The sequence below is a fragment of the Mesoplodon bidens genome (genome assembly GCF_964165515.1).
Source record: "Mesoplodon bidens genome assembly, chromosome: 5".
Lineage (NCBI taxonomy): Eukaryota > Metazoa > Chordata > Mammalia > Artiodactyla > Ziphiidae > Mesoplodon > Mesoplodon bidens.
The window spans coordinates 110821538-110848111 of record NC_138161.1 but is presented as its reverse complement, the minus strand read 5'-3'; the positions used below and the strand labels follow the sequence as shown (position 1 = coordinate 110848111).

Genomic DNA, 26574 nt, shown 5'->3' with positions numbered 1-26574 from the left:
AGGATATTAAATACTTATTTAAAATAAATATTTTATTATGTGAAAGATAAATAATAAAATAAAAAACTGAGAAAAATCTGAGAAACTGTCAGTCTAGAGGAGCACAAGGAGACATCATAACTAAATGTAATGTGGTATTCCAGATGGGATCCTGGAAGAGAAAAATATAAAAAGTAAGGAAATCCAAATAAAGTACAGACTTCAGTTAATTATAATGTATTACTATTGGTTCATTAGTTGAAAAAAATGTATTCTAGTAATGCAAAGATGTTAATAATAGGTGAAACTGCGTCCAGGTTAAATGGAAGCTCTCTGTACTACTTTTCTGTAAATCTAAAACTATGTTAAATAAAAAGTTTATTTAAAAAAAAGGTTATTAAAGAAAAGCAACGTGCTCTGAAAATGCCACGGCTAATTTTATACGTGGACGCATTAAAGAAACTAATATTATATGGTTCTGACAGGTGATCTTCCTTGGATCCTATATGAAAGAGCAGTATATTTAAAGAGTTCTTTAAAGCAACAGGTTTATGCATAAAAACTTAAGATAATTAATAGTTTTTACCCTTTCAAGTGTGATTTCTTCATATTCATAATCTGCATCAGTGCCATTAACCTAATGGGGGAAAAAAGAAGTAGCACAGAAATTTAGAGTGTGAAATTTAAAATGGCAAGACATAATTTTTGCATGATTTCTTAATGAAAACCTGTTAAATGTCATAGTAATCGAGTAATATAGCTTGATTTTAGCAGTTTTAGGGAAGATTTTCAAGGAATGGAAGAATACAAATGTGATTAATGAGTTGACACTCATGGTATTGTGACTTTCAAATACAGAAAGGGTACATTCAGCTTTTAATACTTACTGAACTCTTGCCTCTCTTCTCTGCCTTGATCCACACATCTAATCAGGTGCCAATTCTTACTGACTTAAATATTTCATTTTTTCCTGAAAACCATCACCCCTTCATTTTCATTTCTATTACCTTGCTTCAAAAGCCTTTGTTAACTCATCTGGACTACTGCAAGTGTAATCTACCCAATCTCTTAGATTACTCTTCTCCATTGCTCAAACCATTCTAATGTGTTTTACATAGATAGATCTTTATGGAGCCCATGTATAACATACTTGCTCCAAAATTCTCAAAAACTCTCATACAAGGCTCTGTATGAACTGACCCCAATCTATCACTCAACTTCATTCTAACATGTTGCTCACCTCTTCATGAGCCTTATATACCATCACACTTGAATGACTTGCTCCTTCCTTTACATATCCTGCAAGTTCCTCCCTCCACATCTGTTACTTTATTGCTTCCTGTCAAATTTCAGTTACTTATTTCATGTCCAACTTTGATTCACCAATCGCACTCTTGCTTACACCATACAGACCAAGCACTTTATCTCATTCCTTCTAATTTATTCCATATCTCCTCCTGGAAGAAGTAATTCCCATAGCAAAGGCCACTGGTGAAGGGTGAATAGTGCTTGGAATCAGATTAACTGGGATTCAAATCATTGCTTTAACATTTCTGGTGATACGAAGCTGGGCAAAATACCCAATCTAATAAGTCAAATAGGGATTGTGATAAACTTCATCTCTAGATGCATCCCATCTTCCATCCCAAGTGCTCTTTTGCAATATGATTGAACCATCCTACCATGAAGAGATGTTATCTACTTCCCCTTCCCTCGGATCTAGGCAGGTTCTAGATGACCACTGTTAAAAAGAATGTGGCACAAATGTTTTGTGGTTTTTGAATCTAGGTCATGTGATGCCTTGTAGTGTTTGCCTTTGTCTTAGAATGCACTTTCTTAGAATCCAGAAGCTATAATGTGAGGAAGCTCAAAGATCCTATGCAGAGATTCAAATGAAGGAGCATCAAGACTCCTGGCCAAAAGCCCCAGCTGCACCTCTAACCAGCAACTAGCACTAACTGCCAGCCATGGACAATGAGGCTATTTTGGATCTTCCAGTCTTTTCCAGTGCCCCAGCCAAGATCATGTAAAACAAAACTATCCAGTTAACCCAGAAAATCATGAGAAATAATGAATTATTTTTAAAGTCACTAAGTTTCAGGGTGGTTTTTTATACAGCAATAAAATAATGAAACAACAGAATAATGAAATCTATGTGAGGTAATCTGTTTTCTTCACCATACTACAAGAAAGCAACCCCTAATTCAGGTCCAATGCAGGAGCTAGGGGTTTTCTTCCTGAGGATTTTTGAAACTCATCTCTACTACTTTTATGGGTTCTTAATTCTTATGGTTCTAATGGATACAAACCCAATTGCTACTTTGTTTCATCTTCTTTTTCAACTGAAGATATTTTCTTCTTGTTTTTGAAATTATGTTATATATATGTGTGTATACACACACATATACACATATATATACAAACATATATACATACACACAATATATATGTGTATATATATATAAATCTATGATTTATATGCCTAAAGAGTGCAGGAGGGTTATACATATGCATATCCTGCCAACTTGACTGGAAGTTCTTTTTTATGAGTAAAAATAAAATCTGTATCTGCAGCTATACCACTCTTCTTATTCTAAAGGTTATTTGTATCATTTTTATTTTTTCGTGCTCAGACTTGCTAAAAGTCTATCAGTCTTTATCAAAGAAGTACTTTTAACATCACTGAATTATTACATTCTATGCTATTACATTCTGCTTTTATTTTTTATCAATTCTTTACTCTTTCCTTAAGCCCTTTTTAAAGCTTCTTGAGTTGAATGTGCAATTCATTTACGATTATTACTTTTTCTATTTTTAAAAACACCCATTAAAGTTAATAAATTTTCCTTGGCACATGGCTTTGGCCAAATCCCCAAACTGCTACATTGGGCTCTATTTTTGTTCATTTGTTTATTTCAAAATAGCCTGAAATTTTATTCTGGAAAACATTTCCAAGTCAGTATACTTACATAGTCCTTTTGGTATTAATATATAATACAGTATAAATTTTTGTGTTGTGAGCTTATGGACTTCTGCTTTAAGGAATTTGAGATTTTCACCATTAAGCCTTCTCAAAAGGCAGGTACTCCAAGCTCTACCCACCACCAGTCCCTCCCATCAGGAAACCTGCACAAGCCTCTCAGATAGCCTCATCCACGAGACGACAGACAGCAGAAGCAAGAAGAACTACGATCCTGCAGCCTGTGGAACAGAAACCATATTCACAGAAAGATAGACAAGATGAAAAGGCAGAGGGCTATGTACCAGATGATGGAACAAGCCAAAACCCCAGAAAAACAACTAAATGAAGTAGAGATAGGAAACCTTCCAGAAAAAGAATTCAGAATAATGATAGTGAAGATGATCCAGGATATCGGAAACACAATGGAGGCAAAGATCAAGAAGATGCAAGAAATGTTTAACAAAGACCTAGAAGAATTAAAGAACAAACAGAGATGAACAATACAGTAACTGAAATGAAAACTAAACTAGAAGGAATCAATAGCAGAATAACTGAGGCAGAAGAACGGATAAGTGAACTGGAAGACAGAATGGTGGAATTCACTGCTACAGAAGAAAGAAAAAAGGATAAAAAGAAATGAAAACAGCCTAAGAGACATCTGGGACAACATTCACATTATAGGGGTCCCAGAAGGAGAAGAGAGAGAGAAAGGAACCGAGAAAATATTTGAAGAGATTATAGTCAAAAACTTCCCTAACATGGGAAAGGAAATAGCCATGCAAGTCCAGGAAGCGCAGCGAGTCCCATACAGGATAAACCCAAGGAGAAACACACTGAGACACGCAGTAATCAAACTGACAAAAATTAAAGACAAAGAAAAATTATTGAAAGCAGCAAGGGAAAAGGACCTACAAAAACAAACCCAAAACAATTAAGAAAATGGTAATAAGAACGTACATATCGATAATTACCTTAAACGTGAATGGATAAAATGCTCCAACCAAAAGACACAGGCTTGCTGAATGGATACAAAAACAAGACCCATATATATGCTGTCTACAAGATACCCACTTCAGACCTAGGGACACATACAGATTGAAAGTGAAGGGATGGGAAAAGATATTCCATGCAAACGGAAATCAAAAGAAAGCTGGAGTAGCAATACTCATATCAAATAAAATAGATTTTAAAATAAAGAATGTTACAAGAGACAAGGAAGGACACTATATAATGATCAAGGGATCAATCCAAGAAGATATAACAATTATAAATATATATGCACCCAACATAGGAGCACCTCAATACATAAGGCAACTGCTAACAGCTGTAAAAGAGGAAATCGACAGTAACACAATAATAGTGGGGGACTTTTAACACCTCACTTACACCAATGGACAGATCATCCAAAATGAAAATAAATAAGGAAACAGAAGCTTTAAATGACACAATAGACCAGATAGATTTAATTGATATTTATAGGACACTGCATCCAAAAAGAGCAGATTACACTTTCCTCTCAAGTGTGCACAGAACATTCTCCAGGATAGATCACATTTTGGGTCACAAATCAAGCCTCAGTAAATTTCAGAAAATTGAAATCATATCAAGCATCTTTTCTGACCACAATCCTATGAGAATAGAAATGAATTACAGGGGAAAAAACATAAAAAACACAAAGACATGGAGGCTAAACACTACATTACTAAATAACCAAGAGATCACTGAAGAAGTCAAAGAGGAAATCAAAAAATACCTAGAGACAAATGACAATGAAAACACGACAATCCAAAATCTATGGGATGCAGCAAAAGCAGTTCTAAGAGGGAAGTTTATAGCTATACAAGCTTACGTCAAGAAACAAGAAAAACCTCAAACAAACAATCTAACCTTACACCTAAAGGAACCAGAGAAAGAAGAACAAACAAAACCCAAAGTTAGCAGAAGGAAAGAAATCATAAAGATCAGAGCAGAAGTAAATGAAACAGAAACAAAGAAGACAACAGCAAAGATCAATAAAACTAAAAGCTGGTTCTTTGAGAAGATAAACAAAATTGATAAACCATTAGCCAGACTCATCAAGAAAAAGAGGGAGAGGACTCAAGTCAATAAAATTAGAAATGCAAAAGGAGAAGTTACCACAGACACCACAGAAATACAAAGCATCCTAAGAGACTACTACAAGCAACTCTATGACAACCAAATGGACAACCTGGAAGAAATGGACAAATTCTTAGAAAGGTATAACCTTCCAAGACTGAACCAGGAAGAAATAGAAAATATGAACAGACCAATCACAAGTAATGAAATTGAAACTGTGATTAAAAATCTTCTAACAAACAAAAGTCCAGGACCAGATGGTTTCACAGGTGAATTCTATCAAACATTCAGAGAAGAGCTAACACCCATCCTTCTCAAACTCTTCCAAAAAACTGTGGCGGAAGGAACACTCCCAAACTCATTCTACGAGGCCACCATCACCCTGATACCAAAACCAGACAAAGATATTACAAAAAAGGAAAATTACAGACCAATATCACTGATGAATATAGATGCAAAAATCCTCAACAAAATACTAGCAAACAGAATCCAACAACACATTAACAGGATCATACACCATGATCAGGTGGGATTTATCCCAGGGATGCAAGGATTCCTCAGTATATGTAAATCGATCGATTTGATACACCATATTAACAAATTGAAGAATAAAAACTATATGATCATCTCAATAGATGCAGAGAAAGCTTTTGACAAAATTCAACACCCATTTATGATGAAAACTCTCCAGAAAGTGGGCATAGAGGGAACCTACCTCAACATAATAAAGACCATATATGACAAAGCCACAGCAAACATCATTCTCAACGGTGAAAAACTGAAAGCATTTCCTCTAAGATCAGGAACAAGACAAGGATGTCCACTCTCACCGCTATTATTCAACATAGTTTTGGAAGTCCTAGCCATGGCAATCAGAGAAGAAAAAGAAATAAAAGGAATACAAATTGGAAAAGAAGTAAAACTGTCACTGTTTGCAGATGACATTATACTATACAGAGAGAATCCTAAACATGCCACCAGAAAACTACTAGAGCTAATCAATGAATTTGGTAAAGTTGCAGGATACAAAATTAATGCACAGAAATCTCTTGCATTCCTATACACTAATGATGAAATATCTGAAAGAGAAATTAAGGAAACACTCCCATTTACCACTGCAACAAAAAAAATAAAATATCTAGGAATAAACCTCCCTAGGGAGACAAAAGACCTGTATGCAGAAAACTATAAGACACTGATGAAAGAAATTAAAGATGATACCAACAGATGGAGAGATATACCAGGTTATTGGATTGGAAGAATCAATATTGTGAAAATGACTATACTACCCAAAGCAATCTACAGATTCAATGCAATCCGTATCAAATTTCCAATGGCATTTTTTATGGAACTAGAACAAAAAAATCTTAAAATTTGTATGGAGACACAAAAGACCCCAAATAGCCAAAGGAGTCTTGAGGGAAAAAAACAGCTGCAGGAATCAGACTCCCTGACTTCAGACTATACTACAAAGCTACAGTAATCAAGACAATATGGTACTGGCACAAAAACAGAAACACAGATCAGTGGAACAAGATAGAAAGCCCAGAGGTAAACCCACGCACCTATGGTCAACTAATCTATGACAAAGGAGGCAAGGATATACAATGGAGAAAAGACAGTCTCTTCAATAAGTGGTGCTGGGAGAACTGGACAGCTACATGTAAAAGAATGAAATTAGAACACTCCCTAACACCATACACAGAAATAAACTCAAAATGGATTAGACACCTAAATGTAAGATCGGACACTATAAAACTCTTAGAGGAAAACATAGGAAGAATACTCTCTGACATAAATCACAGCAAGATCTTTTCTGATCCACCTCCTAGAGTAATAGAAATTTAAACACAAATAAAGAAATGGGACCCAATAAAACTTAAAAGTGTTGCATGGCAAAGGAAACCATAAACAAGATGAAAAGACAACCCTCAGAATGGGAGAAAATATTTGCAAATGAATCAACGGACAAATCTCCAAAATATATAAACAGCTCATGTAGCTTGATATTAAAAAAACAAACAACTCAATCCAAAAATGGGCAGAAGACCTAAATAGACATTCCTCCAAAGAAGACATACAGATGGGCAAGAAGCACATGAAAAGCTGCTCAACATCACTAATTATTAGAGAAATACAAATCAAAACTACAATGAGGTATCAGCTCACACCAGTTAGAGGGCTTCATCAGAAAATCTACAAACAACAAATGCTGGAAAGGGTGTGGAGAAAAGGGAACCCTCTTGCACTCTTGGTGGGAATGTAAGCTGATACAGCCACTATGGAGAACAGTATGGAAGTTCCTTAAAAAACTAAGAATAGAATTATCATACGATCCAGCAATCCCACTACTGGGCATATACCCAGAGAAAACCACAATTCAAAAAGACACATGCACCCCAGTGTTCACTGCAGCACTCTTTACAACAGCCAGGTCATGGAAGCAACCTAAATGCCCATTGATAGACGAATGGATAAGGATGATGTGGCACATATATACAATGGAATATTACTCAGCCATAAAAAGGAATGGAATTGGGTGATTTGCTGAGATGTGGATGGATCTAGAGACTGTCATACAGAGTGAAGTCAGAAAGAGAAAAACAAATATCGTATATTAACGCACATATGTGGAGCCTAGAAAAATGGTACAGATGAACCAGTTTTCAGGGCAGAAATTGAGACACAGATGTAGAGAACAAACGTGTGGACACCAAGTGGGGAAAGCCGAGAGGGGGGGTGGGGGGGGTGTTGTGATGGATTGTGAGATTGGGATTGACATGTATACACTGATGTGTATACAAATTGATGACTAATAAGAACCTGCTGTATTAAAAAAAAAAAAAAGGTAGGTACTTAGTAAACGTCCTTGACACTTCACTTAATGCAAAGTCATGATGTATTGATATCTGGTGAGGATTCTCGGTAGCATAGAGTAATTTAAAAAAGGTAAAAAGTGAGAAGGCCATATGAACCCCAGATGACTTTATTCCTATATGCTTAATAACTTGAAACTGTCTGATAATTTCATGTATAGAGAGAATTCAATAACATCATTAAACACATTCAAACTGGGCTTCTAAATGCCAAGAATACATTATCAAAACCACAAATTACTCTACAAGTACCACTTTATTAACAGTAAAAGTACAAAAAAATAATGTTGGTGTAATATTTTCAAAAGCTATATGGTTTCCAGCAAAACTACAAAATGGTTGATTTGCTTAGTTTTCTTTTTATAATAGCTTTATAAAATGCAGCTTCCAACAGGAAAGAAATGCTTGGCTAATGGGTTTATCACTCTCAATTAACAGGATAAGGTGAGAGGTAAGCTGTGTATAAAATGCGAGAAGAGAGATCAATCTTTAGACAACATAATATTTTACTGACAAAATATTTGGTTTTTTTCGCCCCTTAAAAATAGAAAAGAATAGATTTAGAATACTTCTTGAGAACTGTCATTGCTACTACTTCCTAGGTTTTGAATTTAGTCCTATTAACAAAATGGGATTGTGTATTGGGGTGGGGGTGAAAGATGGAGAAGAAACTAGAAGTGGATTGGAGCCTGATTGTGAAAGGTCTTGAATGCTTTCCTGATGAATGAGAAATATTCTTGAAAGTTTGGGAACATCAAGTAGGTTTAATAGATTTTCCAGAAAAAGAACTGTGGCAGTATGTAACAGAAATGGAGAGAAATTGGAGAAAAGTAAATTGATAAAGAAGTTATGGCAATAATTTGGGTAAAAGGAAGAAATTCCAAAGACACTTAAGAATTGGTGGTAAATTTCTAAATATTAAAAAAAATCTTAATATTAACGGGGAAAAAGTCCCATAAAGTCATAACTAAGAATAACTACTCTATAATAAACCTGACCAGGAAAAAAAATCAGATTATATAACATATAGCAAAGATGAGTTGTATTCCACTGATCTAATATGATTTGGGACCAGAACTATGCTGCTTTAATTAAACAGTGTTTTATTATCTGCAGGGAAATCCCCCCAAATTACTTTTATTTAAAATTTTACTTGGTTATTTTGAGTTTTTAACTTTGCTACATCAACACTGTCCAAAAGAACTTTCTGTGTGATGGAAGTGTAAAATAATCTGCCTTTTCCAATACAGGAGTTACTTACCCACACATGGTTACTGAGTGCTTGAAATGTGACTACTGAAACAGAGAAACTATATTTTAAATATTATTGAATTTTGATCAATATAAATTAAATACCAACACATGGCCAGTGGCTTACTATTTTGGAAGATGCAGCTCTAGATGAATCATTAAGTCTAACTCCATCCCTCCAAAACACATGTACATATTCTCTTTTTTCTCTCCTCCTCCTTTTAAGTATTAATATCAATTTATACTTAAAACTGAGTATAATACATCATACTTAATGGTAAAAGACTGAAAGCTTTCTCCCAAGGATCAGGAACAAAACAAGAATGTTTGCTCTGCAACTTCTATAAAACATTTTAAGGGAGGTTCTAGCCACGGCAATTAAGCAAGAAAAATAAATAAAAGGCATCTTTATTGGAAAGGAAGAAGTAAAACTATCTCTGTAGATGACATGATCTTATATAGAAAATCCAAAGGAATCTACATGAAAAAAACCGTTAGAGCTAATAAATGAGTTCAGTAACATTGTAGGTAGAAGATCAATACTCCCAAATCCATTATATTCCCATATGTTAGCAATGAAAAATCCATAAATGAAATTAAGGAAACAATTTCATTTATAATAGCATTAAAAGAATAAAAATACACAGAAATAAATTTAACAAAAGTAGTGTAAGACATGTACACTGAAAATTATAAAACATTGGTAACAAAATTAAAGATGTAAGTGAATGGAAAGACAGTCTGTGTTCATGGACTGAGAGACATAATGTTGATAAAATGACAATAATCCCCAGATACTTGTATGCCAACGTTTACCACAGCATTATTCACAACAGGCAAAAGGTGGAAACAACCCAAGAGTCCATCAAGAGAAGGATGAATAAACAAAACGTGGTGTGTGTGTGTGTGTGTATGTGTGTGTGTGTATATATATATATGTAAAATGAAAAATAATTCAGCCATAAAAAGGAATGACATTCTGACACATGCTACAACATAATGAACCTTGAAAACGTTATGCTAAGTGAAAGCAGCCAGATACAAAAGGCCACATATTGTATGATTCTATTTATATGAACGGTCTAGAAAAGACAAAGCCATAGTGACAGAAAATAGATTAGTGGTTGCCAGGGGCTGAGGTAAGGGCAGAATGCGGAGTGACTGCTAATGGGTACAGGGTTTCCTTACAAGGTGATGAAAATGTTCTGGAATTTGAAAGTGGTGGTGATGGCACAACATTGTGAATAGACTAAAACCACTGAATCGTATACTTTAAAGGGGTAGATTTTGTGTTACGTCTCTCAACGTAAAATTTTTTAAGGTGAAAAAGTTGAAAAAGGTGAGATATAACATAAATTCAAATTGAAACAATGAGTTAATACATTTTAAACATTATGCTAACAAAAGATCAAAAAGTTAATTACCACCCCATGCTAGTGACAGTATGGGGTAAAAACAGTAATAATTTTTGTTGAAGTACAAATGGATACAACTCTGTGAAGTACAATTTGGCAATAATGATCAAATCTAAAAATTGACACACCCTTTGAGCAATCTATGTATCAATATATAAATATACTGATTATATAATTGCATATATACACAAAAATATCTATACAAAAATTATCAGTGGGGGCATTGATTTTTATATGGTAAAAGTCTGAAAATAACACATATATGCTTGTACATGCACAGAATGTTTACAGAAGGATATATATATATTATATATATATAAATTACTTAATTTTAGAAAGCATGGTGACAACAATCAGAAAAAAAAGTGTTATAAAGCAATAGCTGCAAGTTTTCTTATTTTTATTCAGCAATACATAGCTGGTATTAAACGATCAGGACTTAACAAAGGAATAACAAGTTTAAAAACCATTTTGGAATGTATTTTAAATTTCAGAATTAAATTAAAAACCTGAAAAGAATAGTTATTAAACATTTTACACAGTGTTCTTCAAGTATGATAAAGTACCACACTCTGAAAAATCTTGCTTAAGAAATTGGAATTTATGTTTTAGCCTTACGTACTGAAAAAGTTTAATAAAGCAGGCCCAAGGGTGCTATCACTAAAAGGGTCTTAGCAGGCATTTGAGAAATTGATTTTGGGTGTGTTCCCACCATTCCCTAAATGAAAGGGCTGCTTACTGTGGCTAGACTTTGCAAAGACAATGCATTTTATGCTGAACACCTGTTTTTCTTCTGGGAGCTTGGAAATTTGGTATGTGCTGGACAAAGGATGCCTATGTGATCATCACCAATAAATAACTTTGTGCTGTGTCCATAATGGGCTTCCCTGGGCAGAAAAACTGCAAACGTGTTGCTACATTTTCACTGCTAGGTGAAAAGAGTGCTCTGTGGACCCCTCTGGGGAGGAAGAAAGTAGAAGGAAATCTAACCATGGATTCTTCTGGGCATACAGCCTTATAATCTGACTGTAGATCCTGACTTATCACATAGCTGTAATAAATCTTAGCCATAAGTACAACATGCTGAGCCTTGTGAATCCTTTTAGCAAATTTCTCACCGTGGGTAGTGAATGGTTTTCAAGACTCCCAACATACCCTGCTTTAGCAGGAAAAGTATTTTTTGAATAATATGTCATACAAACTTAAAATTAATACAACTTTTACTCTAAGTTTGCTGCTTGTATGCTAGTCCTGCTTTTAATTTGTTGACATTTCCCCTAAAATGCATGTGTATTTATTTTCCTTGTTGATATCATTTTCTGTTAGTTCTTACATATTAACCTTTCAGTTGAAAGGGTTTTAAAATAAAAATATTTAATCACTGATTCTGTCCTTAAGCAAAACATAAGTCAACAAAAAGAAAAAGTGAGGGAGAAAGAAATGTGAAGAATATTGACAAAAGTACAAACAAAATTCTGCTTAAGTATTCTTTATCCATGTGAAAGGTGACACTGACTGAAAAGAGTATTTTTGGTTTGTATTAAGTATTATTATTTGAAGTTTTCAAAAATTCCCCCAAAATTTGATATACCCATAAAATATAAACAGAAGATAAAGCCAAATATAATGTTTTAAAGTATAGACTGAAATCAACTAGTTAAACTAGTTAAACTAGTTAAAAAATTGGAGAAAAAGATTTTTACAATCTATTAAATTATGCACCATTTGCTTTTTTTAAAATGTGTGAGCACAACTTCTACTTAAACATCTCTGAAGATATTTTATTTGGGGTGAAAAATGTTAGATTCTGCTGTTCTGGCTATTTATCTCTAGGAGAAAGAAGGCTTTTTAACAGAAGAAGTTTAGAGAGAAGCACTAATCAATTTAAAGTTATAAAGTTATAACTAATTATTTTAATATGTGAACACCTATAAACCTGGTCACTAAAAATCTAGTCACTCAATTAGACTTCAAAAATGACTCTTTGAATATATGGCATTGTGTAAATGACCACTGGTCAGATAGCGAAAGTTATTCATTTTAATTTAAAAATAAAATTTCTTATTTCAACATTTCTGCTTTTCAAGTGTATAGAAAAAGAACAATCAAAAAAGGACGGTACTGCTTCATTTACTTTAACAATTACAGCTTAGTGATAGAACACTGTAAGCACAATGTATTAGAGAAAATAATGCTGTGAGTTTTGTATCTATATCAAAACCTACAAAAGAGAAAACAGAATTATTTAAATATGGCAATGAATGGAACTTACATAAGTTGATGTTTCCAAGCTATCTGTGTTGACCAGTACTGGAGGAGGATTTGCCTTAGAGAAAGAATTGTAAATGTATTAGGCTTAACAGGAAAATGGACACATTACATAATAATGTTCACAAATGTTAGAAGCATATGAAAGATTTGCTATTTCTTTAAGTATAATTTTATATGAACTTTTCATATGTTAAACTATGTACCCAGTTTCTAGCACCAATAGAAAGATTTAGGTATAGGCAGTTGTTATATTTGCTTTTGAGAAATAAGTTCTTATTTCTGCTAAAACAGACACAATTTTCTTAAGATTTGCAAAGAAGTTCACCAGCCTTCTCAAAAAATCCACAAATATTCTCTAGCATAACAAACAACTCTTCCCAAATTGGTTAGAAATCATTTGCTTTTCTAGTCTCAAGGATCCCATGAAGATTCCAATCATTTTATCACCCAGAAAAAAAATTCTGTCCCACACTGAACTGTGTTTAAACACTGGAAAAAAGCCATACAAAGAAATCAATCGCAAACTTTTAGAATACTGGAAACACATTCAACGTAAAAGCCCTCAATTGTTATCAACTGCGATTACTGCTTTCCATGTGTTATTCTAGACCACTCACAGAATAACTAGTGGTCAAAAAACCCCACAAAAAAACCCACAAAAAAACAAAAACAAAAAAGCCAAGTAGAATAATAACATAGCTCTAATTAAGTTTAGAATAAGAAAAGCTTGGCTTTCTGCTTAAGTTGAAAAGTGTTTATTATGTAGGTGCAATAAAACTTAAAGAATAAAATGCAATTAATACCAAATGAAAAACAGACCAGAATATACTAGAAAACTGATGTGATTCCTCTTAAAATTATCTTTCTTCTGCATATTTAAGAGTATAAAGTTACCAAGTCAAATGACATCTTCAGAGAATCAAGAAGATGACTATCCTTTAAATAAATTTTAAGAGATGTGTTTAAACATTAACAGTTCTTCTACTCTAATTAACTAAAGAATTACACAAAAAGGTTGTATGAAGGAAACATAATACACAAAATAACCGTTTTCTTCCAAGTGTATGGGCTTTTCTAAAAGGTGAATGAATATTCAGAATTCAAATGTTTTACATTATTTTCAGCAAAGTACTAGATCTGGATGATCATATGATAAAATGCTTAAAGACAACACCACTGCATGCTTAAATAATTGTACAGTATGCGTCTCAGCTACATAAAGCAGCAAGTTAAAAATGAGTAGGGACAAGGATTTACTGTACAGCACAGGGAACTATATTCAATATCTTGTAATAACCTATAATGGAAAATAATCTGAAAAAATGTATATAACTGAATCACTTTGCTGTACACCTGAAACAATAAAAAGTACCCTGAAAAAAACAAACATACAAAATGAGTAGGGAATACTTTAATAAATATAAACATGACACTAACTACTTTATGTGTAGTCCTACCTTTGACTATAATAGTCTGTTTTCGAATGATTCAGTGAAAAGCAAACCTAATAGGTAAAAATACTATTTGTGAGAATGATATTTAAGCAAAGCTAGTCAACTAACAGACATTTGAGATTTTATGAACATTTGAAATTATTCATTTCCCAATGACTACTGAGATTTCTCAAATTGATATTTTAATTCATTAAAAAATTAATGGTACTTCACCTTTTTTTGCTTAAGAAAATACAGAGGAGGGCAAGAAAGAACAAGGCTATTTAAAGTTATAAAAGAAGTTACATTATTCAAAAATTATGGCAAGAAAACCATGGTTCTCTCTGCTCATTTATTACCAAAAATATAGTGGAAAAAGTTGTTTATTACCAAAATCTAACTTATACCAAAATTATCACAACACTAGCTGTTCATGATCACCAACTCATCATCACTGTAGATAAGTTATCTTTTGATTCTAGTCATATAAAAAGTCTAACTCATATTGAAATACATACAAACCAAACTATATAAAGGGTTAAATTTACTTCAAAATAAAATAATGACAATGAGAGATCAGGAGAAGAAGGGGCTATGGATCATATAAGAGTACATGAATTGAGGACTGTTGTAGTTGGGTGATAAGTATACATGGGAGTTCACTGTACTACTACCTTTATGTCTGAGCATTTTTGAAGTTTTTCATAATATACAGCAAAACAATTTTATTGAGTCAAGTACTCAGTTTGTAAGAGGTTAATAACTAATACAGTTGTGAAATATTATAGGTTAGAGTTGCTATTAAGATATTAGCATTCCCATCATAAAATTAATTTCAATTTTAAAGTTCAGTTCTGAATAAAGAATAATACAGACTAGTAAAAATAATTTGTAATTTTGACTTAATGAATGATTAGATAATTAATATATATACAATAAGTTTATTTGTAGCTGTATCTTAGAATTAATATGAGTGAATGATCACACCTGAAGGGAAAGCATGGGAATAAAGGACTTGAAACTGAACAAAAACTGGGAATGTTCACAATGCGGATTAAGAAAGAATTTCATTCAAAACTAATGTCAAGATAAGACAACCTAGCAATTTGAAAAAGACATATCACAAAATATAGTTTAAAATAAGAGCCTACGTAAATGACACTCAAGAGGCATGATTTGACGGCCTCAAGTTTTAGCCGCCTAAAATAATGATAAAAATATTTAAGACTGTGTTAGCAGGTAGAGAATTAAAACATTACCTTAAAATTTACCCTTACTAACTTGAGATTTTCTAAATTCTTATATTACAGAATACAGAAATGGTATCTGACAAAGTAGTACTCCATTCCTCTCAAATTTGGAAGTGGTGGGAATGAGGTAGCACAATGGGCTTGGAGGGTATGATATACAACTCAGAAAGACATAATAACCTAGCGCCAAAGCCAGAACAGGTACTTCTGAAGGAAGAGATAGAGAAAAATTTGGCCATGGAATTTGCTACTTTCAGATAGCTGAAGTAGAGAGCACTAAAATAAAAAACAGTAGCGAATCTGGATAGTTTAAGACCTCGGGATCTGTATCTAGGACAGGGGATAGCAGAATAGGTAACATGGAATTATCAGCTTTGCTTAAGGGAGGAAATCAAACAACAGTAACAAGACTTGAGAATAATCTATGTGAAAGTTATTTCAAATGAAGAAAAAAACCCCTTCCCTGCACCTCACTTTAAGTGACACTTATCAAAAGACATGGTTCTAGATCTCTCTCTACCCTCACTCTACCATTCAATGACTTTGAATATACAGATAAATCACAAGTATTACTGAAACTTATTTTTTCCATCTGTAAAGAGATATACCTTTACCCAAGAGGGCTGTGTGAGGACCTAGTGAAGTAATATTAAAAAAAAAATGTGTTGTAAACCACAGAAACTTATTGCTAATCCATTATTACTTACTAACAATATATACCATTGTGTATGTTTCAACTTAGACAATAATGAAGTCCTATAATTCACTTAGAAATGGGGGTGATTAGTAAGGGGGCAGGGATATACCAGAAAGAGAAACTTAACAAACCCCTAAAGAATATGACCCATGAATTAATAACAAGACTTAAGAAACATAATTTTGCTCATCCAACTTGTACTATTTCATTAATAAAGGGCCTCATAGGGTCCTGTTGCTGTTAACACACTGCAGCATCCTTACACAATTTCAGAGCACAATATTACATCTTAAAAATTTTGTGTTAAAATAATTCTAAGATCCAGTTACTTAAAAACAGGCCAAAATTAGGAGTTTAGAAAATGCTGTTATGCTGTGTACTCTATTTCTCCTTCTTAGCATGGATCAAAGTTTCATTATATTATTGGCTTAGTGTCTCTTTCTCCCCTACTCAATTATAAACAAATGTTGTTCAAACACAGAACTCACAAACCCCCGAGAAAACATCTTGGATTCTAACCTGAGACACACACTGCATTAACAGTTCAGCGCTGCCACTTCGGGGATCACTGTAAGGTAAAGTGACTGTAAAAACAAACAGGGTGAATTCTGGGAAGATGGCAACACAGGACGTCCCATAACTTTGTCTCTCCACCTAGATAACAACTGCACTGGCAAAAGCTCAACTGCCAGTGTGATGTAACTATTTTGGAATTCTAGTCTATTGAAGGCTTACAACTCCCAGGGGAAGTATTAGATGGCAAACTGTGGTTAATCCAGTCAATTTCAGTTCTTAGCACAGTAGCAGCTACCCAACTCCCACCCCTCTTAAGTGTTCCTGGAGAAGCTGGCACAAAGCCTGCATAAACCGGGGTGGAGTGGGGATGGGGGTGAGCAGCAAAAAAACACCCTGTCTCCAAATATAGGGAATCAGTGCTCTTACTGCTGCTTCTGATCATGGAGGTGCAAAGAGGCAGTGGCCATTGTTGCTGAACCTCCCCCAAGTGATGTAAATCTCTCCCTCTCTGACTGAAGTGACTCCCAGGAGATTTAAAGGGCAAGTGTCTCCCCCCACAATTTCATTTTTCTCTCCCTTTTGAACGCCAGACATTGAAGATTAGAATATTCAAAAGCAACCACATATATGAGGAAAATTAGAAAATCACTGCATATGCCTGGGGAAGGTACAGGCATAGAAAAAATCTGCAAAGATCTTAAAGTTATACTGTAGGCTGATTTTTAGCACAGAGATAGCCTACAGCAATCAAAAAAACAAAAAACCCAGCAAACCCTAGGAAAGGGGAGAATCAGGTTTCCAGAGAAATCATAAGATTCAAACGTCAAATTTTCAACAAGAAAAATATCACAAGGCATGCAAAGAAACAGGAACATATGGTCCATTCAAAAGAGAGAGAGAGAGGAAAAAAGAAACTGTCTCTGAAAAAGAGCTGGCGGCATATCTATTAGACAAAGGATTTAAAACAACCACCTTAAAGATATCCGAAGAGCTAAAAGACAAGGTGGACAAAGTCAAGAAAATGATGCATGAACAAAATGGAGATAAGAGATAGAAAACCTAAAGAGAAACCAAAAGGAAATTCTGAAGCTGAAAAGTATAATAACTGAAATGAACAATTCACTAGAGCAGACTGGAGCACAGAGAAGAATCAGCACACCTGAAGATAGGACAATGTAAATTATTAAGTCTGAAAACAGAAAGACTGAAGAAAAGTGACCAGAGTCTAAGAGACTTGTGGGCCATCATTAAGTGGACCAACACACACATTGTGGGAGTCCAAGGAAAAGAAGAGAGAGATCAAGGGGCAGAGAAAATGTCTGAAGAAATAATGGCTAAAATATTCCCAAATTTGATGAAAGACATGAATATAAACATCCAAGAAGCTCAACAAACTCAAGGTAGGATTAACTCAAAGAGATTCACACTCAGACACATTATAATCAAACTCCTGAAAAGACAACGACATGGAGAATTTTGAAAGTAGCATGAAAAAGTGACTCAATATACAAGGGATCCTCAATAATATTAATAGATTTTTCATCAGAATTCTGGAGGTCAGGAAGCAGTGGGTTGGTATATTCAAAGTGCTAACAGAAAACCACTGCCAACCAAGAACCTTGTATCCGGCAAAACTATCCTTCAAATATGAGGGAGAAATTAAGACATTCCCAGATAAACAAAAGCTGAAGGAGATCATTACCAATAGACTGGCCCTGAAAGAAATGCTAAAGGGAATCCTGCAAGTTGAAATGAAAGGACACAGGACAGCAACTTGAGGTGTTTGGAGAAATAAAGACCTTGGTAAGGATAAATACAAAAAAACTCATTATTTTAATAGTGTTTTGTAACATCACTTTTTGTTACCTACATGATTTAAGAGACTAATATTTTTTAAATTATATTTTAAAAATTAGTCTAAAAGCTACTTATTAGTACAGAAGTGAAGTCAACATTAGTAAACATTAGTAAACATTAGTAAAACTAAAATCAATTACTAGTCCAGAAGCTAGTATTATAGTAACTTTGCTTTGTAATTCCACATTTGTTTTCTACATAATTTAAAAGATGAATGCATTTAAAAATTGTTAATTTATGTTTTTGTTCATACAATGTATAAAGTTGTAATTCTGTGACATCAACAACTGAAACGGGTGAGGATGGAACTGTTAAAAGCAGCAGAGTTTTTGTACATTACTGAAGTTAAGCTGGTTTAAATTCAAATTAGAGTGTTATAACTTTGGGATGTTAAATGTAATCCCCATGGTAACCACAGAGGAAATAGCTAAAGAATATACACAAAAGGAAATGGGAAAGGAATTTAAACACTTCACTACCAAAAAATCAACCAAACAAAATATAAGACACTAACGCAGGAAATAAGGTACAAAAAACCTATAATGAGTACCGAAAACAAATAGCAAAATGACAGAAGTCTCTCCTTATCAGTAATTACTTTAAATGTAAACTGATTAAACTCTCCAATTAAAAAATACAAACAAACAGCAGAATGGATAAAAACACATGACCCAACTCTATGTTGTCTACAAGAGACTCTGTTGAGATCCAAAGACACAAACAGATTGAAAGTGAAAAGGTGGAAAAAGATATTCCATGCAAATAGTAACCAAAAGATAGGACTGACTATACTAACATTAGACAAAATAGAATTTAAAATTTAAAAAGTTACAAGAGACAAAGGACATTATATATTAATAAAAGGCTCAAAACAGCAATAAGATGTAACAATTACTAACATTTATGTACCTAATGACAGACCATCAGAATCTATGAAACAAAAAAATGACAGAATTAAAGAGAGTAGACAGTTCTACAATAATAGTTGGAGATTTCAATGCCCACTCAAAATAATGTGTAAAATAACCAGACAAAAGATAAGTATGGAAAAAGATGACTTAAACCATCCTGACCTAACAGACATATTTAGAACATTCTGTCCAACAACAGGATACATTCTTCTCAAGTGCACTTGGGTCATTTTCCAGAATATACCATATATTAGGCCACAAATTAAGTCTCAGTAGATTTTAAAAGTCATCATACAAAGTACCTTTTATGGCCAAAACGGATGAAGACAGTAAGCAATAATAGAAGCAAACTAGAAAATTCACCAAGCTGTGGAAATTAAACAACATACTCTTAACCACTGAATCAAAGAAGAAGTAGAAAAGCAAACTGGAAAAGACTTAAATGAAATGAAAACACAACATACCAAAGCTTATGAGACACAGCAAAAGCAGTGGTAAGGGGGAAGTTTACAACTACACGTTTACCTTAAAAAACAAGAAAGACCTCAAGTCAACAAACTGAACTTTACAAATCAAGGAACTAGAAAAAGAACAAACTAAACCCAAAGTTAGTACAAGGAAGGAAATAATAAAAATTAGAGCAGAGATAAGTAAAATAGAGAAAAGAAAAATAATAGAGAAAAAAGACCAACAGTTGTTTTTTGAAAAGATCAACAAACTGACAAACTTTTAGTTAGATGGACTAAGGAAAAAAGAGAGAAGACTAAATTACTAAAATCAGAAATGAAAGTGGGAACATTATTACTAATTCTACAGAAATAAAAAGGACTATAAAGGTATTATGAGCAAATGTAAGCCAACAAATTGGATAACCTACACAAAATGGACAAACTCCTACCAAGGCTGAATCATGAAGAGAAAATTTAAATAGGCTTTATAATTAATAAGGAGATTGAATCAGTAATCAAAAATCCCCTGACAAATAAAAGCCCTTGAAATCTGATTGCTTTCCTGGTGAATTCTACCAAACATCTGAAGAACTAACATCAATTTTTCTCAAACTTTGCCCAAAAATTAAAGAGGAAGGTACATTCCCTAACTCATCCTATGAGCCAGCATTACCCTGATACTAAGGTCAAAGGCAAGGACACTATAAGAAAACTGCAGACAAATAGCCCTTATGAATATTTTTTCCTTTTTTTTTTTTTTCAGTACGCGGGCCTCTCACTGCTGTGGCCTCTCCCATTGTGGAGCACAGGCTCCGGACGCGCAGGCTCAGTGGCCACGGCTCACAGGCCCAGCCGCTCCGCGGCATGTGGGATCTTCCCAGACCGGGGCACAAACCCGTGTCCCCTGCATCGGCAGGCAGACTCTCAACCACTGCGCCACCAGGGAAGCCCCCTTATGAATACTGATCCAAAATTCTCAACAAAAACTGAATCCAGCATCATATTAAGAAGATTATATACCATGACCAAGTGGGATTTATTCCTGGAATGCAAGGATGATTCAACATATGAAAACTGATCAATGTAATACACCATATCAACAGAATGAAGGAAAAAAAGCAACACGATCATCTCAATCGATGCAGGAAGTATTTGACAGTATTCAACATTCTTTCATGATAAAAACGTTTAACAAACTAAGAATATAAGGAAACCACTGCAGCATAATAAAGGTCGTATATGAAAAACCTACAGCAAACATCATACTTTCATGGTGAAAGACTGAAAGCTTTCCCTCTAAGGTCAGGAACAAGTCAAGCTGGCCCACTTTCACCACTTCTATCCAACACAGTATTAAAAATCAGTCAGTTAGACAAATAAGAAAAATAAATGACATTCAAATGAGAAAGAAGGGAAATTATGTGTCTTCTGATAATTTGATCATACATGTAGAAAACCCTAAAGAAACTACACAAAAACCTGTTCGAACTAATAAACTTAGCAAAGTAGCAGGATATGGTCTACACACAAAAATCAGTTGCATTCCTATACAATCTGGAAAGAAAATTACAAAAACAATTCCATTTATAACAGCATCAAAAAGAACAAAATAATTAGGAATGAACTTAGCCAATGAGGTGAAAGATTTATGCATTGAAAACTATAATGTTGCTGAAAGAAATTAAAGACAACAGAAATAAATGGAAACACATTCCCTGTTCATGAAATATTAATACTGTTAAGATGTCAATACTACCCAAAGCAATTTACAGATTTCATCCAATCCCAATCAAAATTCCAATGATGTCTTCTGCAGAAATAGAAAAATTCAACCTAAAATTCATATGGAATCTCAAGAGATCTGAATAGACAAAATAATTCTAAAAAGGACAAAGCTGGAGGACTCATACTTTCTCATTTCAAAACTTACTACAAAGCTACAGTACTCAAAAGTTTGGTACTGGCATAAAGACAGACATATACCGATGGAATTGAATAGAGACTGCAGAAATAAACCCTCACATATATAGTCAAATTGTTTTCAACAAGGGTGCTAAGACCATTCAATGGGGACAAGATAGTCTTTTCAACAAATGGTGCTGGGAAAACTGGATATCCAAATGCAAAAGACTGAATTTGGACCCTTACCTAACATCATATACAAAAATTAATTTAAAATGGACCCATGACCTAAATAAAAGACCTAAAAACTATAAAACTATAAGAAGAAAACACAGGGTAAAAGCTTCAGGACACTGCATTTGGTAGTGATTCACTGGATATAACACCAAAGGCACAGGCAACAGAAGAAAATGTAGACAATTTGGACTTCCTAAAAATTAAAAATTTTGTGCATTAAATGACACCATCCACAAATTAAAAAGGCAACCCACAGAATGGGAGAAAATATTTGCAAATCATATATCTGATAAGGAACTAATTTCCAGAATATATAAAGAACTCCTAAAACTCAATTTAAAAAACTGCAATGCAATTCAAAACTGGGTAAAGGTGGGCTTCCCTGGTGGCACAGTGGTTGAGAGTCCGCCTGCCGATGCAGGGGACACGGGTTCGTGCCCCGGTCCGGGAAGATCCCACATGCCGCGGAGCGGCTGGGCCCGTGAGCCATGGCCACTGAGCCTGTGCTCCGCAACGGGAGAGGCCAAAACAGTGACAGCCCCGCTTACCGGAAGAAAAAAAAAAAAAAAAGGTAAAGGACTTCAATAGACATTTCTCCATAGAAGATATGCAAATGGCCAATAAACACATGAAAAGATGTTTGACATCACTAATCATTTGGGAGCTGCAAATCAAAACTACAATGAGATACCACCTCAAAACCATCAGGCTGGCTACTATCATGAAAAGAGAATATAAGGAGTGTTGGTGAGGATGTGGAGAAATTGGAACCATTGTGTTCCGCTGGTGGGAATATACAATGATACAACATTGGAAAATAGTATGACGGTTCCCCTAAAAATTAAGTTACAAAGTGATCTAGTTATTCCACTTTCAGGTATACACTCAAAAGAATTGAAAGCAGGGTCTTGAAGAGGTGTCTGTACACCTATGTTCACAGCAGCATTATTCACAAGAGCTAAAATGTGGAAGCAACTCAAGTTGTTCATTGACAGATGAATGGATAAGCAAGGTCTCATATATACATAAAATGGGATATTATTTAGCTTTCAAAAGAACGGAAATTCTGATGCTACATATGCTACAACACAGGTTATCCTTAAGGACATTATACTAAGTGAAATCAGCTAGCCACAAAAAGACAAATACTGTTATGATTTCACTTCCATGAGGTACTTGAGTCAAAACCATAGACACAGGAAGTAGAATAGTAGTTGCCAGGGCCTGGGGGGGAGGGAGGAATGGGGAATTCAGTGTTTAATGGGTATAGTGTTTCAGTTTTGCAAGATGAAACAAGTTCTGCAGATGGATGATGGTGATGTTTGCACAACAATATGAATGTACTTAATACCACTGAACTGTAAACTTAAAAACAGTTAAGGTGGTAAGTTTTACATTATGTGTATTTGGTCACAATAAAAAAAATGGAAAACAAATATATGACCTCAATCTAATTATTAAAATGCATCAAACACAAATTGCGGGATATTCTACAAAACGACTAGCCTGTTCCCTTGTAAAAGGTCACACACATAAAAGACAGATTGTGTAGCTACTTCAGATTAAAGTAGACTCATGAAAACTAACTGTGGTCTTGGATGCGCCAAAGTACCTGTTTTTGTTTTTCATATAAAAAAAACATTATCAGGGCAACTGGCAAAACAGAATTACAGTGGGTAGTATTATATTAATGTTAATTTTCTGGTTTAGCTCACTGCACTATGGTAATATTTTTGTTCTTTGGGAAAATATTTAGTATTGTAAAGTATTAATATTTAGCGGTAAGAGGGGCATGAATAAGACTCCCTTTTAACTGGTTTACAAAAAACAGTATTATACTCAATTACAGAAGAACAGAAATGGTAAAGCAGATGTAGCAGGTAAAAATATTAACAATTGGGAGATGTGGGTCAAAGTATACGGAATTTCTTTGTACAATTCTTGCAACTTACTGTAAGTCTGAAATGATTTGAAAATAATATAAAAACAAACCAACAAAAAACCCCAAAACACAAATAGAACAGTGGCACTGCAGTCAGATATTAGTGTGTGGTTTAAAAAGGCTCATCAAGGCAATCCAAGTATACTATTCTATTTAAGATTACTAGTAAAATGAAAATGTATCAAGCCATGTTTTAGATTATACTAATGATCAACTCATTTAAGAGTCAACACTCAAATGTTCTGTGGGCCCTGAATTATCCAGAAGCAACAGGATTTCTATACTGGTTATACCTCTAATGTTAACTACTCTCATGTCATGTGGGAGTTATTTGTTAAGTTGTGATTTGCATAAACAGAGAGTAGGCTCCTAGAGGACAAGAACAATGTTACATTCATCTTAGTATCCACATGATTGGAACAATAACAAATAATTGAACAAAAACCAATCCCTCCAAAGCACCTGTTTGCGTGTGAACAGAGACTTTCACACAAACACACAAAATTAGCTATAAAGCATTTTCAACAATACTTTAATTACCCGATAGCTCCTCAAAACTGGTAAAAAAAGGCGGTCTAAAGAATCTGGTTTTAAAGCAGAGTATTTATTCTGGGTGTATATTTAATAGGCCAGTATCATAGAGATTATATGATTTTATCTCCAGCAGGAAGAGCTAGCATCTGTTATACAACTACTGTGTGCTCAGTTTCTATGTGGAGAAACTGAGGCTATGAGAAACTGAGTAATGTCCCCACAATCACACAACCAGGCAAGGGTGAGGCCAGGAAGTGGTAGGGTCAGGTGTCACTATAAAGTCCAGGTTCTTTCTGTAACTTCAAAAAGTCATTCAATGTATCCTTTTCTGTACCACTCTGAGTAATAAGCATGATAATTCCTACTGCAGAGGGTTTTCATAAAATTTAAATGACATAATCAATATAAAAGTACTGTGAAAGTTTAAAGTTCTACAAATAATCAAAGACAATATTAAAAAAAATTATCATCTACCTAGCTATTTGTCTGTCCTCAAACTCATTTTAAGTACTCAGGGAGGCGTCAGCCACCCTTTTTAATAGATGATGGGAGTAGAAACTCAGAGAGGTTAAGTAACTTGTTTGAGTCACAAAGTAGGACTAAATCTAAATCTTGTATCTTCTGTTTCTACTTCTATTACATCCTGATGCATCTAAAATATAAAGTAGTAGATCTTTAGAAGAAAATTATCTATTTAAAATGTTAAAATCAGGTTATGTATTAGGTGTGGATTTCAAAATTCAATTGGGGACAAATATTTTAATCACTTTTATTAATTTTATAATGTGCGTTATACTCAATTACTCAGGCACACACTTACTTATTCTGGAAAATCAGGCACACCCACAGCTTTCTCACATAAACAACATCAATGGTTAAACTACTCTACTTTTGGACTTCTCTAAGTATATTTAAAACCTAAAATGAAGCTAGGCAGTATAAATAAGCTTCTTCTGTTCATTTGTTTTTTTAACTTGTTCCTTGGTCTACTGTCTCAAGGAAATATGAAACAACACTAATAATACAAATAGCCAAGATCATGTGCCAGCTGCACACACACACTCTTATTCTTTCAATCACTGTAAAACATTTCAAGTAAGTACTATCATCTTCAGTGTTACAGATGAGTAAAGAGAAGATCAGTGTTAAGTAAACTGCTCAGTTACACAGCCAGTTAAGTGGTAGGACTGGAATTCTAAACCAGATCAATCTGACTCTAAGTCCTTTATTTATAACTACATGGCTATGCAATGTCTCAACAATTTCCAAGTGTAGTGTGATGCTAAGTTAGGGACACTGGAGTAAATAAGTCAGAGAACTCTGAACTGGAAGGACTGGTTCCCTATTGAATATAAGAACAGAAACTACTACAAAATTTCAAAGGATTCTAGAAAACTATTTTAACATCAAAAGACAAATTGAGGTGACAAGAGTAAAATAAACTTTCAAATGTCCTACTTTAAAAAATATTGTACTACTAAATCCTAGTTACTTGGAAAGGTGTTACATTATTACAATAACCCTTTGGCTGCTTATGTAGAATTATATTTTAGTCATAAATTCAATTTCTTCTCTGCAATACAGAGGAAATATCCATCTGGACTTATCTATTCAATTCTTGGTAGTTTTACAATAATTTGACTTTTAATGATTTTCATAAAGGGTCAGAGATTATATAGAAGCAGTAACATAATAACATGGACTGAAGTTTCAGTGTATTACCTATAATTTCCCCTAGAATCCTATTCTGTATAATGTTCTTACTGATTTTCATTTTTAGGAGAGGGGAAGGGCACTGAGATGTGAACAATCACAGCTGATAACCCATTTTTTCCCACAATAGGACTTACTTTGACACTGTGTTTTCACAGCAAAAACACCATTTTCACTAGATTTTATGCTATAGATCAATAATAATAAAAATACCTAAAGATGCATTTATTTACACTTTAAATGAGGTTGAGATCTTTCACACCAAAGATCACTATTAGGGCT

The 26574-nt window shown here is 34.1% G+C and overlaps 1 protein-coding gene across 10 annotated transcripts in view; it reads right to left on the bottom strand.

The window, feature by feature from the left end:
• The window catches only part of DLG1 (discs large MAGUK scaffold protein 1), a 295020-nt gene that overhangs the window by 125111 nt on the left and 143335 nt on the right, over positions 1–26574 (bottom strand). For all 10 annotated transcript variants that reach the window (XM_081235927.1, XM_081235926.1, XM_081235924.1 and 7 more), the window contains 2 exons: positions 12853–12906; positions 566–616 (listed from right to left, as the gene is read on the bottom strand). In XM_081235927.1, coding sequence (XP_081092053.1) covers positions 566–616; positions 12853–12906 — 105 coding nt within the window. The remainder of the gene's footprint in view (positions 1–565; positions 617–12852; positions 12907–26574) is intronic.